At 38.1% G+C, this 18,318-nt stretch overlaps 1 protein-coding gene across 2 annotated transcripts in view; it reads right to left on the minus strand.

The window, feature by feature from the left end:
* Window positions 1–18,318, minus strand: part of LDB3 (LIM domain binding 3) — a 128,470-nt gene that overhangs the window by 48,429 nt on the left and 61,723 nt on the right. The window contains exons 5-8 of one of the 2 annotated variants that reach the window (XM_010117127.2): window positions 12,666–12,688; window positions 9,342–9,545; window positions 2,684–2,853; window positions 1,679–1,715 (exon numbers count right to left, since the gene is read on the minus strand). In XM_010117127.2, coding sequence (XP_010115429.1) covers window positions 1,679–1,715; window positions 2,684–2,853; window positions 9,342–9,545; window positions 12,666–12,688 — 434 coding nt within the window. Of the gene's footprint in view, window positions 1–1,678; window positions 1,716–2,683; window positions 2,854–9,341; window positions 9,546–12,665; window positions 12,689–17,353; window positions 17,761–18,318 lie in introns of both variants that reach the window. The other variant, XM_086752172.1, reaches the window with a different exon arrangement.

Raw genomic sequence — 18,318 nt, forward strand, 5'->3', positions numbered from 1 at the left:
TGTTGCTACCAAATCTGCAGTGGAGTATGTGCAACGTTTGAGGTCGGTACCAAGCCACCAAGATGGGACAAGCACTGTCAGTCAGGTAGGAAGGAGACTCCATTTCATTCCCTGCTCCAGAGCTCCATGCCAATGGCACAGTACCCATACAGCTACCTAGTACAGACTCTCTTCTGCCTCTGCTGCCAATGAATGCCCTTAAACCTCTTCAGCTAAGACAGCTGTGCCTAAATATATTCATAACCGTAACTGTCCCGATACCTCAAAACTGCAGAAAACATGCAAAGCACAGTGTCACATACTTCAAGTTACACTGAATGGAATGTGCAATTTACACATGTTGATGTGTTACGAGATAACATGGTATCAGATATGTTGAAAATAATTAAGTTTCAAATATCTACTATTTTCCAAAGGCACAGGCTACAGCTAGAAAGATTTTTTCTTTAAAACAACATATGACTCTCAGATGTGTATGGGTGACTTAAGTTCAGCACAACACTTAAAATCCCATCATAATAAGGATTTGGATGTGTGCTATTACATCAAAACAAATAATGCACAATACATTTAATAAGAATTAGACTTGCACATTTGAGGGAAGAAATAAATCTGTGAGCAATGTAATGTCAAGCCTGATGTTCAGGCACCTAGCCAGGAACTTTGGTGAACTGCAATGGATGGTTTATAGCAAACGTAAACTGGAAGTCTACTTGTCTTCTCACAGGGAAGATGACAGAGATCTTTCTCACTGATTCAACATGTGTAACTTGCACTGTGATCAAAAGCTCAGAACCTTTACAGAAGCCACATGGCAGTGAAAAAAAGAAAAAAGAAAATAGAAAAAGAAAGAGAAAGTGGATTGAATATCAAACACATCGCAAACGCAGCCAGCGGCTTAGAGTAGCTAATGTGATACAGGGATTTCAAGTATGCAAACAGAAAAACAGGCTTGCATGCAGGATGCTCTGATTCAGCTGCAGTTTTTAAGCTCAACATAAGAACCTCTAATAAATCTACTTCCTGGCTATGCAGGACAATAGAAGATGATGTTAAATCTAATTTGTTATATCTCTGAACATATCCGCTTTTTCAGCGGTTTTGCTAGATCATATGAAACAAATGCATATATCCACTAGCAAAAGCAGTTCTGTGCTTCCATATTCCTCAAATTTGGGTTGTATTTACACCAAACAAAACATAAGCAAATTATTATGGATATGGATGTAAACAATTTATTTACTCCATCATTTCAGGAGAATCAAATGTCAAACAGAGGGTCATCCAAATAAATTGCTCACAAATTTCAGTGCTATCACAACATTATATATTTTCACCCAGTTACACATTCAAGTAGTTACACAGGGCTTGGTCTTAGGAACTCATTGCATTCACACATGCAGCAAAGTACATGGAAGTTGCATGTGCAGAAAGCTTTCAGATTTAAACATGTCAGGAATTTTGCACTGTCCTTCCTAAAAACATGCTAATTTGTTACCATTTGCATTCAAATGCCTCTTTGTGATAGCATTTTAATTTTAGTGATTATTTTCAAGTAAATCTATTAGAACATTTTAAAACAAGAAGAGAATAACGTATGTTCATATTAATACTGTTTTAAAACATTATTTGGTTATCAGTAAGGAGAAAGCCATACTTTTCACAGGGAGTTGCCTACCTTGACCTCCTCAGGGCTTCTTCATCTGGATCTTGCACTGCAGGCAAAAAAATGTTTCAGTTAAAAAAGAAAGAAAGGAATTGGCTTTATGATTAAATTTTAAGTTCTTTAGAAACGGATCAAAAGCCTGTCTAAAGGTGCATTCATGCTGACTTTCAGCAGTGGATTTTGTAAGAACAGCATGAAGAGGAGCAGTTTCCTAGAACTTGGAAGAAGGATGTTAGGGAAGCAGCTATTACAACTACTTTCTCCTTCATTTATTAGTAATGTTTCACAGCAGTAGGCAATGATTCTACAGAGAGGGCCTGCTGCTTTGTGGGAAAGCATGAGCGGGAGCAGCAGGTTCACATGAGAAGGAAATACTAACTATTTGCTCCTGATGTGGGAAAGATCCCTGAATTTCCTTCTCTCTAGATCAGAAAGAAACTCTGAGGTTAGTACCAGGTGGTCAGAAAAAACATTTCCATAGGTAACAAGCAACAAAGTTTAAGCTTCCATAACATTCATAGCATATCTAGGTTTAGATAATAGGGCTGATAGGGAACCATAGGTTTGATACAAATGGTGATCCATGATTTTTTTTTTTTACCTCAGGGAATCACTTCTATAAAAGACTGACGAGAGACATAAGTTGTTCTTTTTTTTTCTAATGAATGGACAGCTTTGTATGTTTATGTTGCTGGAAAATGAAAGATCACACTGCAGAGATTTGGTTTGTAAGTAAGAACTACTATGGGGTCCCAAATGCTATTTTACTGTGTAGTCTGTTATGCTTTTGTGATGACAGATCAGAGACTTTTATCCTCAAAGCATAAGGTGAGACTGAACACTTTGATTTCCTAGTTCCTTCAAGTTACATCCAGGATTCTCCGATCTTGCTCTCACTGATAATGACTAAAGCTGGACAGGAGTCTTCCTTGACTATCGGTTGCTAATACTGGGGTAAGAAAATAAAGACATGAATCTAAAATCAGGATGAGGGAGATGTTTTGTTATTCAACTTACTGTACTCCGTTCCAGTCATCTGGGCAAGGATGCGGAAAGACTTAGACTGCAGATTGGCAGAACGGCGACTCCAGTCTTCGGTTTCATCTTCAGGCTTGTTCTGAGTTTTAAGCACGGCCTGATACACCGGAGAGGCACTATCTACGTGAGGATCTTTAAGAGGAAGGCTACTGCAATTCAGAAAGTGAAACACTGTGAAACAGCACATGGTAAATTTCATCCCAGCCTCTATCTCTTATAGCATCTTATCCAGAGTAACAGCAATCCAAAATGCGTTTTTTAAAATACCGCTTTAAAAAAAAAAGGTAGATCAATTTTACGTGAATTAAGAGTGGTACGGCTCATTCTGTCTTTGAAAGGGCCTGTTATCATTCAAATCTGCATATTCAAGACAGCGTGAAAATACTTGGAAATTTCTGTTCATGATTCCTCAGACAATGCACCCACAAGCTTACAGTGGTTAGAATAACGCGTGGTGATAAAGGAGAGTGTAAAAACATTTATTTCCCTAAGCATTCTTGTCCCATATTATTTCTTATAAAAATGTCTTCATGTTGATACTGTTTTATGTTATGTCTTCTTACAGTTTTTGGGCCAGTGTATTATAAGGTTACAATTAGAAAAAAAATATTTCATTATAAAAATAATGTGATAAGCTTGATAGCTTTTTCTAGAGATTATTATTCTTTGCCAAACTCTGAATTAAACCTCCAGCTGCCATAACTCTGGATTCATTGTCTACTAAACGTGAATCAGAAGTCTAGACTTGTACTCAAGACTTGCATACATACTATGTATCTGAAATCTTTAACAGCAGAATGTATCTCAAAGTCTTATGACATCCCTAATCACCTTGTGAAGTGATATATCCAGGAAGAAACTTCCAATTTTGCACACCTAAAGTCAAAGCTATGAAGCTCTGTAGCACAAGTGAGGTAAGCTCGCTTTGATTTATGATGCAAGCTAGAAACAGAGTTAGTAACTTAATAGCTTTTTTTTTTTCCTGCAAAAATAACTTCTGCATAGCATACAGTTAAAATTAAATATTAACAGAGCTGCAGAAATACACACTGAGGGGATGATGTGTGCTTGGAGTAACTTGGCTCCATGACTTCTCTAAATACAAGGTCTATTTTTGAAGCAAGTGATTTATTGTAACAGCTTTAACACGCTATTCCATACAGAGCTTTGCAAGCAGTATGCTCAACTTCATGAAAATTGAGAAACGGCTCTGTTAAAAGCTAAGGGCCATTTGGTCCAATTAAGTCACTGCTATAAAGTTCTGGGAGCAGTCACCTGCTATAGAAATTGCTTCCTTGGTTCAGGCTCAAAGTTCGTGTTCTCTAAAGTACCGCTGTGCAGAGAAAATCTACAGAGAATTTGGGTCTGTGATTTGAAAGCCAGAGAGGGACCATGAAAAAGACAAGAAGCATGTCTGATAGCCTACACACAGCAATAGCATGCACTCTAATAATAGTTTTTAAAAACTAGTGCCTTAAATATCAGTATTTTCCAGCTGGCACATTCCTCTGTGCCGGCTGCACTGCACAGCACTGCATAGTATTCGCTGTTTCAATGGATTTGCATCTAACAATAGCATGGGATGCGTTCTTCAAGTAAGATGTGTGCTTATGTATGCTATGGACCCAAAAGCACTCCATCTCTTTAGGATTTTTTTAAATTAGAGAAGTATTTTATTCCTCAGAACTCCCAGTATACGCAAACTTCACACTTTCTTGAGGACCCAGCAGGGTACAAACCCCAGTTATTCTTCTTCTATTTGTTTCAGCACAATCACCTACATGATGGAGCACAGCTTCGAAAAATACTTTACTCTTCAGTTTAAGCTCTGCCACAAAACATAAAAGTTACATTAAAAAGTCTCTAAGTGTGGAAGATGCCATGTGGGAGGAAGCAGCATCTTCCAGCTCATGTTTCCTAGACCACTATCTTTACAATGTCTAAACACTAGCAGGCACGGAAGGCACAATGTGGACTTGTTTATTTTGAGAAAGGTGTGCCATCAGTGGCTTCCATTTGTGTTGCTCCTGTGTGCACCAATGGACAAATCAATGCCATATTCTTCTTCAGATGGAAGCTGGGAGAGAGAATGGTAGTCTTCCTCTTCTAGCCCTTCATAGCCAGCTGAGGCAGGGAAGTAAGCACAGTAGGGAGTTCTGCTTTCTGCTGACTTCATGCAGAAACAGTCTTTATATGGAACAGAGATACTCTGTAATACCAAAAATAAGTCAGCAATGCCCCTGTGACCCTTCTGCTGCCACTTCTCACTCCTGGCCACGCTGAGAAGTTCTGTTGCTGTAGCGGCTCTGGTTAAAGCACCCCAAAGGGTGACCCAGTTTTCAAGTTCCTTGAGGCACTTCAGGGCTGTCTTAGTACTGACCAAGCACGCAGTACCTTGCCCTGTATTTCTGTCACAGATGACTGCCTGGTTTTGGCCAACAGTTAACACTGTATCCCCAGACTTAGTTTTTAATCCTGCTGAAGCTTAAAAAACTGCAAATTTTACAGCTACAGGCAGTTGTAGAGTGAAAATCAAACCATTGGATAGATAGTACTGCCGATTTCAGCCATGGACTGCTGTGGCAACAGCGGTGTGCAGGTCATGGACAGTTCAAATTCCTTTGTTTAAATTCTCCAGCTGAAATGCTTTGTTCTTATGTTATGATCAATATACAAAAAAGCAGTTTAAAAATGTATGTATAGATATGCCATTAGCTCAAAGGTAGATAAAAAACACTAGAGGCTGGACACAGCTTTCACAGTAGCAATGTGTGGCATTAATATGACATGTTAATATCCTTATGGTAGATGATTAAGGCAGGAAATGGAGCTCGGTGAATTAACCTTCCCTAGCAGAGTGAAACATGCTGCTATAAATCGAACTAAATTAATGCAACACATTGGAATATTTCCAACTCTGTCTTTAATGCAACAGGCCTTTTTCTTTTTTTAAAATCATAATTATATTGTAGATGAGTAACTAGGACATATGAGCCACTCAGCATGAAAGTGTAAAATAGAGCGCATCGCTGATTATGAGCATTTCATAAACCTAAATGTGACAGTTGATTCTTACAGACAGCCTGAAGAAGCACATAACCATGTTAATACCTCTATTATACCTCTTCTTAATTTAATTTTTTTCCATCTGGGTGTGTATGTCCAGAAATATCATGCATCTTTAAGCATATTACTTTAAATTCATGTTACTGAAAAAAAAACCTTCCCAAATGGATTACAGCTTTTGAGGGTTTTTCATATTACAGCCTAAGGTATTTTAGTAGGATTCAATAAAAAAATTGTCCTCCTTTTTCACATCATCATACAAGTCACACATTATTAACATTTAAACAAGCTTAAAAGACAGTCAAACCTCTTTGAATAAGTAGCAATGTGATTTTTTTTTTTCTTGGAGTTCATTATAAACTCTGGTTTACCATGTGAATCACTGCCTGGAGTCATTATTCACATTTAATTTACAAAGATAATAAGTAAAAACTTAGGAATACTGCAACACTGCAGTGTTCTACCCCTGATGTAAACATACAATGTAATATTGTGACTTCAGATATTCGACTGATACCAACTCTTAAAAAAAAAAACTCTAAGAGGTAAAAAAACCCACCCAACCCAACATGCAGACTGGTCAATTATCCAGCCAAGGTGACTTATTGTAGAGGATACACAAGACTTTAGTTTGAAATCACATTATTGATTCTGACAGTTGAACTGTTAGATCTTAATCCTGATCAAGTTGTTCGATTTATGTCTGCTTACATGACTTGTGAATTTGGCTAAAACTGCATAATGGAATTTAGAAGAGGTCTGACAGATATGTACTGACCACGTGGTTTTACTGCAACCAACTCTTGGTTCTTGGTATAGCAGAATCAATTAGAACAAAGCAACATAGAGTGAGAAAAGGTATAAAGTCAGGGCATTCAAATTTTTCTACCTTTAAGTTCCAGCATGAGGTCTGAATAACTGCAGTATAAATAATTTATATGCTTTCCTTTGTCTTCCATGGTGATCCAGTATGTGTGGGTAATTTTCTAAGTGACATGAGCCTGATTCTCATCTCACTGACTTAAGTTAAAACTTCACAGATTTCAAATGGTCAAACTAGAAAATGAACCCTTATCTTAAGCCTCATCACTGATAAAAAAAGTAAGCAGTGTTTTCCAGCTATTGTCAGCCAAAAAGAACAGAAGCCCTTTAGATCTGCAGTCTGAGTACACTCACCATCTGACATGCACCTTGTGGCTTCAGGGCTTTTCTCTAACGTAAAATGAAAAGGCCAAAGAGGGGTAATTAAGTGCTGAGATGAAATTACAGCCAGACAACTGAGATAAAATGAATCAGTACATAATTTGGTCTGCTTTTATATGACAAATTTCTCATACAAATATTTCTGCATTAAGCATAATCTTATCTCAGACTTGATCAGCTAAGCAACCTAAAGAACATCCTGAGTTTCCACTGCAAAATAAAGTTCAGAATATCACAGAGGTCAAAGCAACACCTTAAGAAAATGAGTTACAGGTTTAATCAGATGAGTACCAGTCAATGGGAACGCAGTTGTTATACCAGCAAAAACCCTGCCTTTATATAGAGATTAAAAATGCTGTGTTAATTGTAATAAAACAATCTACTAAGAAAATTGTTTAGTCACTAAGTGTTATGAGTTTAAAAAAAAGAAGTTACAAAACAGGCCGTGGCTCACAGCAGAGTAGTTTTATAGAGTCCCCTCCACCTGACTGCACATAGGAATAGAAACACAGTTCCTTGTGGGGCCAGGTGAATGGTAGGCTCAGGAGTCGCATTCCAAAATGAAGGAAAACCTTAAATGGTAATTATATAGTGGCTCTTACAGAAAAACTTTTTTTGCAACATTACAGGGGAGAACATAGTCATGGAGTTGTCCGTAAAGAACGATGTTCCACTACAACTGTCTGATACAGAAGGATTAATGGAAATAATAATCTCATTTCAAAAACATTAATGTGATCAGTGGATTCCATGTTCAAAATAAGAAAAAAAAAAAGTCAGAACAGAGCTTTTGGTAGTGGCGTTTAACACAGCTCTTGCTGCTACTGGTGCATGAAAACCCAGTTTTTATTTTTTATCTATGTATCCATTCGTCTCTTTTCAAGATATATGCATATCCTAATATAATTAATTACCACCTTATTATTTATGATTCAGGCCTCTAATTTTTCAAACTCCTTACTTCACAATTCTACACCTTAGGACAAAGCCCTAGACCCCTGGAAAGGGTGCTGATCTTCCAGTTCTAGTTGCACTCTTTGCACCTCTCTCTACCTATCTGAGATTTTCTAGAAAGGGCATTTTCCTCTCCCCACAACGCAGTGTGTTTTGATCTCTTCCTCAGGTGGGAAAAGATGATGTTTTCCAGTCCAGCAGAGCCACTCCTACGACTGGAGATTCTTTTAATCTGCTGGTTATAAAATGAAGAGGACCCATGTGCTCAGCAGTGAAACTTTATAATCATCTGATAATTTAAATAGGTAAAATTTTTAAACATCACTATTTGCATTGTATGATGTCACAGCATTTACTAGAAAATGCCAATATATAATAAAAATCTCTCAAATAATCCACGTCTATGAAAGATGTGAACCATTATAAAGAACACAGAATGAACTTCTTTCACTTTACTTTGCTAATTGGAAGTATGAGTCTATTTACACTTGTGGAGGTTCACTGAGTCATGGTCAAAACCAACTAAAGGTATTGTTTGGGATCCATCATTAGGGAGAATTGTGATAAACAACAGAATAATTGGTGCAAAAAAAAATCAGTTGAGGAAATAAAAAAATTTTTAAAAAAGGAGAAGAGAAATGGCCAGTAAAAGGTAGCACAAGCAAATACATAAAACATCGACATTTTGAATAAGCCTGCAGCTAACATGTGAAGTGTGTTGCTATACCTATATTTGGCTGTCACATGAAAAGAAGGTAAGCTCTATTTTGGGTAGAAAGATACGCAGTAAGAGAGAAACCTGGCTATGTTCATCACACATGTAATTTCAGTTAAGTTATAACAATTGTGGGTAAGCTTATCAGGTAAGATTACCAGAAACATGGACTGGAAAAGCAGAATTATTAAAGATCAATGGATTTTGCCGTAGTCCAAAGGAGATGCAAGACACATGTACAGTATGTAAACTTGGGATAGGGATAATACAGCACAACACTCCATTCTGATGAAGAAAACAGTAGCCAGCACTAAGTAAATATTTTGTATTCTTCATGTATCAATAAAAAATTCCAGCTCCCACTTCCTGTTCTTTCTGAGTTATGCATATAATACAGTGGTTATTACAAAGCACTGTCATCATAAATGAAAAGCCCACCAATGTCATATACAGAGCACTAGACACATTTTTGTGGTGTTTACCAGTTCTAGGAAGAATACCAAAGCAGAAAAGTTGTACTTTCTAACTATCCATCCTTTTAACTACGAAATGATTAAGTGCTTTCAAACACTACGACTGATTTGTATTTTTCATGTGTAAGATACTCCAGAAAAAAGAGTCCAGGAAGAGCTGCCGTGTCATGCATGTAAAGACATATCATGCAGAGAAAGAGCATTCCGCACAAGGAAGTAACCTTACCTAGCAAATTCTCCACCCTGGGCTTGTGCCTGGCCTGCAATTGCATCCATGATAGCATCTTGGGAATACATGCTGATGGGGGTGTTATACTGGGCGTGAATTATAGTAGCCTTGCCGCCCAGGCCTTTCACCTCAATGGGTTTGTGTGTAGACAGGGCAGAGTCCTTCAGGGCACTGGGGTTGAAACGCTCCGTGAAGTCCGGGCTGGGTTATGCAAGAGTGAGGTTCGACAGGGAAGGGAGGGGAAGAAGGGAGAAATCATGTGATGGTTAAGTGAGAGAAAAAGCACCAAGAGAGGAGTGTGTGTGTCTGTTCATGGCATCTCACCACAAAAGCTGCTGGCCAGAGGATAAGAGAGAACATCAGCAACAAGTAACAGTTATAGCTGGCTGCGCTAATGGATGACATTTTTGTGTTGGCTTACAGATGTATAAAGAGAAGAACAGGTGAAGCAGTTGTCACTGTATAAAAAATAATTACAAATGCCGCATTATTTATGTGATACATATATTAAAATTCTATTCTTACATGCATATATACATATAAGTGTATACAAACACACACACAGACACATGTATATATGCATGGCCCTGAATGAACATACATACTGCAGAGAATTCCCAGTTTATTCACTGCATCCATTCATTCTTTCAGAAGGGTCTTACAAAGTGCTAGAAAGTGCAATGGGGTGAGCAGATGTCAGGCCCTCCATTATTTAGAAGCTTCCAGTACTTTCTGCCTGCATTATTAATCATAGTTAAATTTCGTACTTGTGCCTTTTAATTTTCAAAGCTTTCCTCACAAAGGCTAAATCAATCTTCCCAAAATCTCTGTACAGCCAGCCATAAGTGTTGCTATAGCATGATAAACGCTCACTCTCAGATCAAAATGCTCTACATTACAATCAATGGGACAACTTGAGTTGGAAGCTTCAGGTGGATCTCCAGTTTGCTGTTCCTGTCCTGCCAGCAGCAGGAGGATACCAGCAGTATAGATTCTGTACGCTCACCGAACTGGGCAAAACTGAGAATTCTGTCCTTTGGGAAATAACAGATATTTCACAAAGGTTTCATTTTTAACTGAGCCCAAATGCTGGAGATGCATGTATCTTCCCCCTCAAAAGAAATTCTGAAAAATGTAATCCCGTTTGATTGAAACAATTTTCCTTCTCAGTTTAAAACAATTACACCATAAGTTTATTAGCTAATATGAACTCTTTTGCTGAATTTTTTCATGTGACTGAACAACAGCTGCTCTGGTTGGCAGCTGTGGGTTAGCCCAGGAGGGTGAATGTTGAAACCGAACACTCAACCTGGCATGGAGGAAAAAGGAAAATCAAGTGAAGCTGGCAGCCTTTTGTTTGGTGGGATGCCCTGACTGAAGATGGACAGTAAAAGAGATACAGTCACATATCGTTCAAAATACTTGACAGAACGTTAACAGCCACATGCTCAAAGAACAGAGACACAAACACGCACATGCTGTATTACAGCCACAGCCATTAGTTACACACGTCAACATTTTAAGGGAGGGAACCAGGAAGCAGCATTATGCATTCAAAAAGTGAAAATCATCTTTTTACAAAGACATTTTCACATTTAAAAGATCTCTCCAGTAACTGCTTGCCAACTATAACAGTATTATTACGACACCGCCATCATCTGTTGAAGGGTGATGTGCAGGGACGTGCAGGTTGTTATACTCTTGACTTGTCAGCATGCACACGCCTTACGTTAACAATGGTATCTCTTTTCTTTGTAATACCCTAAACGATCACACGATCACTACAAACACACAGGCCCTTGAGATCTTGAATTTAGTGTTCTCCTTCCTCCACGCTGTTAGAAGTATTGAAGAGATAATAAACCCAAGATCTAAGAAGATGGCGTGAATGAAAAGACAGAGGTTAAATATGCCACTTTGAAAGAAGAAAGTTCAAAACAATTGGTTTCCACAATCGATTACAAAAATAAATTACTAATCTTAGACGGGCCTAAACTTCCCTAATGGTAGCAGCAGTAGGAATTTTAGCTTTCATTTGTGGTATTTAAACAGTTTCAGTGATGTCTTTCAAGAGGTTTTAGTCACATTACACATACCAAGGCAAAACTGTCACTGAGGTTAACAGGATTCCCATAAAAGTAAGAGAAAAGTGGACAGATTTTTCAACTGCAGAGTTTTCTTTATATCTCTGGAAGTAAGCAGAAGATATTACTGCTTGTAAGAGGTGCTGCGCTCTAGGACAAAGTGGCCGAGGTAAGACCCTAGAGACAGCTGGAGCACCTCTGCAAAATCAGTGGGACTCTTTTACTAAGCTGGAAAAGGATTAGGAAAAATAAATCCCAAAGCAAGTAAGATTAAAAACACCTCTATAATGTGACTACTTCTTTGTAAGACAATTGGAACAGAATAATTATCAATTTAAGTTGGCTAGAGTTTCATAACTCCAGAGGAGTTAAATCATTTGCATGACATCACACTCACGTGTCATTAAAATCAGAGAATTCCAGATAGGTGTAAATTATATGCATTAAACATTATTTCAACTTGATGTATTCTACTACTTTTAGGATTCTCTTGTCAGTTTAAATTAGACATTTAACTAAAATACTTATTTATTTTACCTGAATTTAACCCAGTTTCCAGCAATTTCTGGACAACACTCAGTTCAGAGACAGAAAACAGGAATTTAGAGACAAATCTTCTGCCTTTGGAAAACTAAAGATCAAAGCTGTGGACTCTGTAAACTTTTCTACATCAAAAATCAATTACATTTTTTAAATCAATAGTTGCTTCTTGTTTAGGAAATATGTTTACTAAGGTAAATTACTTTTTAGATCTTTTCCATATCAGTGTCTCATAGCAACCTAAATTTGAATTTTAGTAGAGTGTGACTTTGGAAATTAATTTAATGTTGAGGCTAAAAATACATCACTGATAATACACCAAAAAAGGCTCAGATAAGGCTCCCCAAATCCTGAAGGTGTGAAGACTACTTTAAAAGTTAGGAGGAATTAAGCCCGGACTGCAGAGATGAAAACGTCTGAAAGCATTTATAAGAACTGAGCCAGCTCAGATGGTAAATCCATTTGCAGCATTAGAACATCACCAAGAAATGCCGAACCTGTGGCGTGCTTAGAAGGGAGCACCACTGGACACCAGTGGCAGTGCATGACGCTTGCCATGCCAATAAGATTTTTTTAAATTACTTCCACTTGCAAGCAGACACAGCAGAAACACAAGGGACCATGCTACCCCAGAAAACAAATCTTCACACGTACAGCGTAACACAAATACTTGGCACTATATAGAAGTGATACTAACTTGGCAGCGGTGTTGGTTATGACCTAAAAGAAGAGAAAGAGAACAAACAACATCAAAACCAACCACCCAGAAAAAGTCAATAGTTTTTAGAGTGCAAAGGGCAAAAGGTATTTACAAAAGTTTACTAAAGCTTTTTTTCAGACCATCTGCAAATAAGAACAAAAAGCAAATGTATGCCTGAAAACCACAACATGATTAAGAAAGGAAAAAACGTAGAGATTATAGTTGATCCAGTAGAACTTAGTAGTGTATTATGGCATTTGGCTGACCGTTGAACATGATTTTATTGCTGTGCATCCCTGAAAGTACTATTATCAAAATGCATGGGAGTAGGAGGGGAAAGAAGCATTTGCAGAGAATATTCTCATCTGAAAATGGCAAATGAGTGGTAGAGACTATATTCTTCCCTCGGATAATAAATATTCAGGCTAGAAGTCTGTTCTCCTCAGGCCGCCCCCAGAGCTGGTATTGCAAGATTGATTTTTTTGGTCTTTTACATGCTGGAGAATGTCCAAAGAATATACTGGTAGATGTTTTAAATCTAAAACTAAGGAAAATGCCTTTATATTTAACAAACTATTGACCTAGATCTGACTGTACCTACATTATGCCAGAAGTGGTGTAAGCCAATTAATTTCAGAATAGTAATTCCTAAATTATTCCATGTGAAATGAAGCAAGTCCGTGCATTATGTGGGGTTTTTTTTGATATCCATATCAGGATATTTTATTCCTTCTGTTATGTACACAGTATGAAAAAACATACGTTCATGCTACATCCTGCTTCGCTGCATAAACAAGAAGTGACAGTGCCTTGCACACTAATTCCAAAGAGACACAATACAAAACTCAGCGTAGGCCTTATGTGCGGGCCAAAGCTGGGAGTGACGAACAGACTGTGTGCTCAGACTGCACTGTTATATTATTTGCCAAAAACTCTTTCTGTTGGTTACGTGAATAGTGTTAAAGGGCTATGACATTTATTTTAACATTTTTTTTTCAAAGCATAGCATACCCATAATTTGCTCTTTATATTGAGTGAAGAGTAATTCATCATATTTTGCGCAAAATAAAGACAGACCAGTTAATAAAAATTTCTTCTTACTCAGCTGCACAAAATGCTGTTGGCAGAACTGGGCACTGAACCTTCCAACTTGCTGCTGGATCTGGGATTGATATAAAATACTGGACAGCAATGTTATACTCTAACAGTGACATTCAAAGTGGATTTGTCTCCTTCTGCTTTTGCCTTGCAGAACCTTTGATATTACTGCTTCATTTTACATACAGTCCTTTTGCATTGGCTCAGCCAGCTGCCCTTTCATGCTCAGGAACACTCTAATGAGCCAAAGCTGCAGTAAAGGCTTTGCACTTCTGCATTTCCATGGAAAAGCAGTCACAGATCATCTTCTGTTCTTCTGACTCTCAGATTCGAGAATATTCTTCTAACTTTATAAAGCCTACATTAAGCCAAACATATCAGTCTGTTACAGGAACCAGTAGGGATATATTAGGAACAAGCTGTAGCCCGTAAGCACATCAGTGATCCTGTATCCATTTTAGGTATGTGCAAGACAGCTGGGCACTCATTTACAACGAAACGTAGTGTAATAGTATCATTTTCTGAAGTGGACTGCTTTAATCCTTAATCCAGGCCCCTGCCTTATACATAAAATAATATTTTAAAAGCAGAACTACCATCCCTAAAATGCAGCTTAATTAGAGGAACCACTCGTTTGCCTATAAAAATATGTTCCAAGATAAAAATCATTATGTGCACACTAAGAACAGCTCGACAGCCACACGTCTCAGTAAAGATTTTTCAGATGTGAAGAGGCTACTATAGCTTCTTTCAAAAAGAGTAAAGCTTCATTTCTCCTTGTGTTTAGTACATGAAGAGAAAATCCTCTCCAGTTCAGAGCCACACATCATTTTAGCTTGATTCTAAATACGGACATGTATGAAACACCCAACTTGCTGCTCGCAGAGGTCACACAGTGAGAAGCCAGTAACCCAAGCCACCTAGCACGTACTTGTGGGACAGGTATTTACTGCCCTTGACCTACAATGTGAAAAATAACTTACACTGGCATGAAGAACCACCACGTGTTACAAGCTATGACTCACTCTTCATATTTATTAATACTCCGCTTTCCACAGCTTTCAGCACACGAAGTTCCACACTCTTAACCGGCTACCTTGTATTTTTTCCCCCTGGACCAAAGTAATAAAGCTGTAATGTAAAAGCGTATCAGAGAACAGATGCTTTGTTATTCGTTGCAGATCAAGGAAATAATCTCAAAATTAATTTTAGCTTTCTGATGGATTTTCCAAAGGGTTTAGCTAAACCTCTAACAGAAATTCACACAGTTAATTTTAAATGATTTGGTGAAAAGTATACCAAATTGAAATATGAAATATACCTTAAGATCAACCCCCAAACCTGATTTTTCTTACAGTTTTTACCTTACTCCTAAGTGCATGTTCATGCATGCATAATAAATTCACAGTTTTGGAGCACCATAATTTCACAAGCTTTACGTAGCACCTCATGTTACACTATATGAGAAGAACGCCCACAACAAAGTCCAGAGCTGATTCCGCAGAGCTCCCAGTGCTTTCCTTGTGCTCTCTTTCACAAATATCCACAATGAGATCGAGACTATCATGGATGATACCAAGCCCCAGGGTAGCTGCAGGTTCCATGTTACTCTCCACAGAGCAACAGGACAGATGTCTCTCACTTCATGGGTAACACTCAAGCGAGAGTGGGAATGACAGGATTACTGAACTCTGAGTTTCCTCTGCACATAAAGAGAGATGCACAAGTCTCTAAATATCAGAGGAATTACCTGAAAAGCCACACGTACTTAGCAGCCCTGGGCTTTTCCATCTTTTCAGACTGTTGCTGGGCTGCAGGATAAAGGCTGAAATTTTTTAACAGAACATTTAGATGCTTTCTCATAAATTTTCTTATTTGTTCATCAGTGCTACAGGTATTACAGGTAGGCAGACAGCAATTCCCTAAAATTTTGTTCAAAATAAAAAAAAAAAAAAAAAATTCAATCTCAGGTGGTTGTGCTAAGGTTCTTTGCTTTGTAATTCAGTACACTGCCACAAGTGTGCACTAACACGGTACATCTAAAGGAGACATAAAGCACATAAAAGCAGCAGAGTGAAGACAGTGAAGCGTTTTCTACAGGGACTCCTTTTTTGCACCCTGGCAATCACTGTCGTATTACGTGGTCCTATCGCAGTGCCCTCTGGAATCAGCAGAATGGTTCACATTGACTTCAGTGAGTGATGGATCCAGCTGTGTTGTAATTTTGATAATAAAGAAATAATGAGACTGCTGAGCCACCCAAAATACAGCCCCTTCACCCTCACCCTTGCCAATGTTAAGGAGGGCTGTGAAGACAGCAGGAGAAAGACTGAGAGATACTCCCAGGAAACTCTGCATATTGAAATACGACAAGGATTAGTTTTCTGCAAGAAAACTGTAAATTAAGAGAGAAGCATTCTGAGGTTTATTTTGCTGATCTTGCTTACTAACTGAAATTTTTTTCTTTCAAACACTAATTGCTTTTCTTAATTATCTTGAGCTGAGCGCTCAAGAGAGTTACAATGAACTATCTAAACTGCTTGAATCATCCAGAACATGTATATATGCCCTTTTATACGGGTAAAATATCCTTACTTTGCTACAACTTAAAACCCCTTGGTGTTACTCTTGAAAATAGCTTCTGCAATGGGATATAAAGCACCTGAAAACGTGCATTTGCTAGTAGACCTCCAGCGGGTTGTCTGAACTTTCAGTTTTTCCTCATATAGCCAAGTCCCTGTGGTCAAAAGTACACTTTTTCCTATACTCATAGTAAGAAATTTATCTTAATTTTAAATATACAAAAATAAATAAATTAGAGATTTGTTTGCTAATTAATACAAGAAGGCAGAAAAATTAGGAAAACCTGTTTCTCATTGCTTTTTCTCACGTATTGTAGTCCAAGCACCTGACTTGACAAACCTACTAATAATACAGTTGATCTGCAATACAGTAACACTGAAAATCTTGACAGCATGGGATCGAGCTATCTGGGTAGTATCTAGAGATCATTCCTTGTTACATACAAGTTAAGAGCCAAGCTAACAGACGCGAGACAGACAGCGTTCAAACCAGAGGATTCAAAATACTGCAGTTTTGACTCACTTTGCATAGGAAAGCCAATGCATTAAGGCAGGAATTATAATGGGACACTCTAGCAGACGAGCATGTCAGATTTACTGGTCAAAGCAATTTCTCTTTAGGAAAGTACGAAAGACAGATCTGTTTGATAGCAGCTTCTGTAACGGCTGACAGCGATATTTGGTTCTATGGGATTACATGCAGTTTAATGGGCTAAATGCCAGAACCCTGAGATGATCACAGTTGCTCCAGTCATAGTGTTCCTCCTCATGCTGTGGTGACTATTGTCAATCCATATTGCAATTCAGATACCAAAGACCAAGAGTTATTCTGTAATGGTGCTGTGTATATGTTTTGGGTTGGGGGAGTACTGGAAAACTTAACGATTGCTCCAGACCTTAATCATCATTACCAGACAAATGCACAATAGGGTAGGTACTATTACATTCATTTTTCAGCAAATTAATTACTTATTGAAATATTAAATATTTTACCCCATTACCTACCCTCTAGGAAGTCCACCTTCCGAAGCCCTTCGGTTGAGACTTAATTTATGCATCTCAGCCATTTCCCTTAGAGTCTCTGCTGAGTAAAGGCCAATCGGGTTGTTATACTGCCTTGCGGGGCTCAGCTGCTGTATAGGGCTATTGCCATCGGCCAGTACAGGGCTTAGTTTTGAACCTAGATTACTCTTTGCAGGCGAAATGTCAGGAGTCACAGACTGAGAGGACATGGAAGATCTAACTGTGGTAGTCTTTAAGTAGGAAGAGCTATTTGAAAAGCTGATCTCTTGCTTGTTGAGGTAGCCTGAAAATGTTCCATTGGCTGCTAAAATACTACCCACAGGCCCAGTCGCCGTGTTAGTTAGAGGACTGAAGGTTGTTCTGCTGCCATTGATTTCCCAAGCAGGTTCCTGTAGTAGCAAACATGCAGGCCAAGAAAAGAAAAAAAAAGAAAAGAGGAATCATAGAACACATGCAAAAATAACATACCCGCAATTACTGCTTTCTAAACATATTGATAAACTTGCAACAAATATATAGGGGCCAAAGCATCCAACCTTTCAGGGAAGATTTTCAACAAAGAAACACATTGTTTCAAAATAAGAGAAGCAAAACATACTCAGGCATTTTTTACTGGGTTTTAGTTGAAATCAACAAATAAAGCTTTACATTAAAAGAGCATTTGCTACCAGTCAGCCTCATAGCAATTATTTTATATGAAGAAAACACTGTCCATTAATTTCTAGGATAATTAAGAAATCTTTTTAAAATACCTTGAGGTCAGAATCATTTGAGGTAATATACAAAGAGAATAGTCAATGCCATTATTTTAAACACATAATGATTCTAACCCACACCATTCTATTTCCCATGAGCACACTTCAAGTTATCAAAGCCCACACGTTGCATTGCTTTCATAGGCTCTGGCTCATGCTAATTAGGCCATGCAGCACGGTTAGCAGATGGAC

This window comes from Chlamydotis macqueenii, chromosome 7 (assembly GCF_036417535.1).
Source record: "Chlamydotis macqueenii isolate bChlMac1 chromosome 7, bChlMac1.mat, whole genome shotgun sequence".
NCBI lineage: Eukaryota > Metazoa > Chordata > Aves > Otidiformes > Otididae > Chlamydotis > Chlamydotis macqueenii.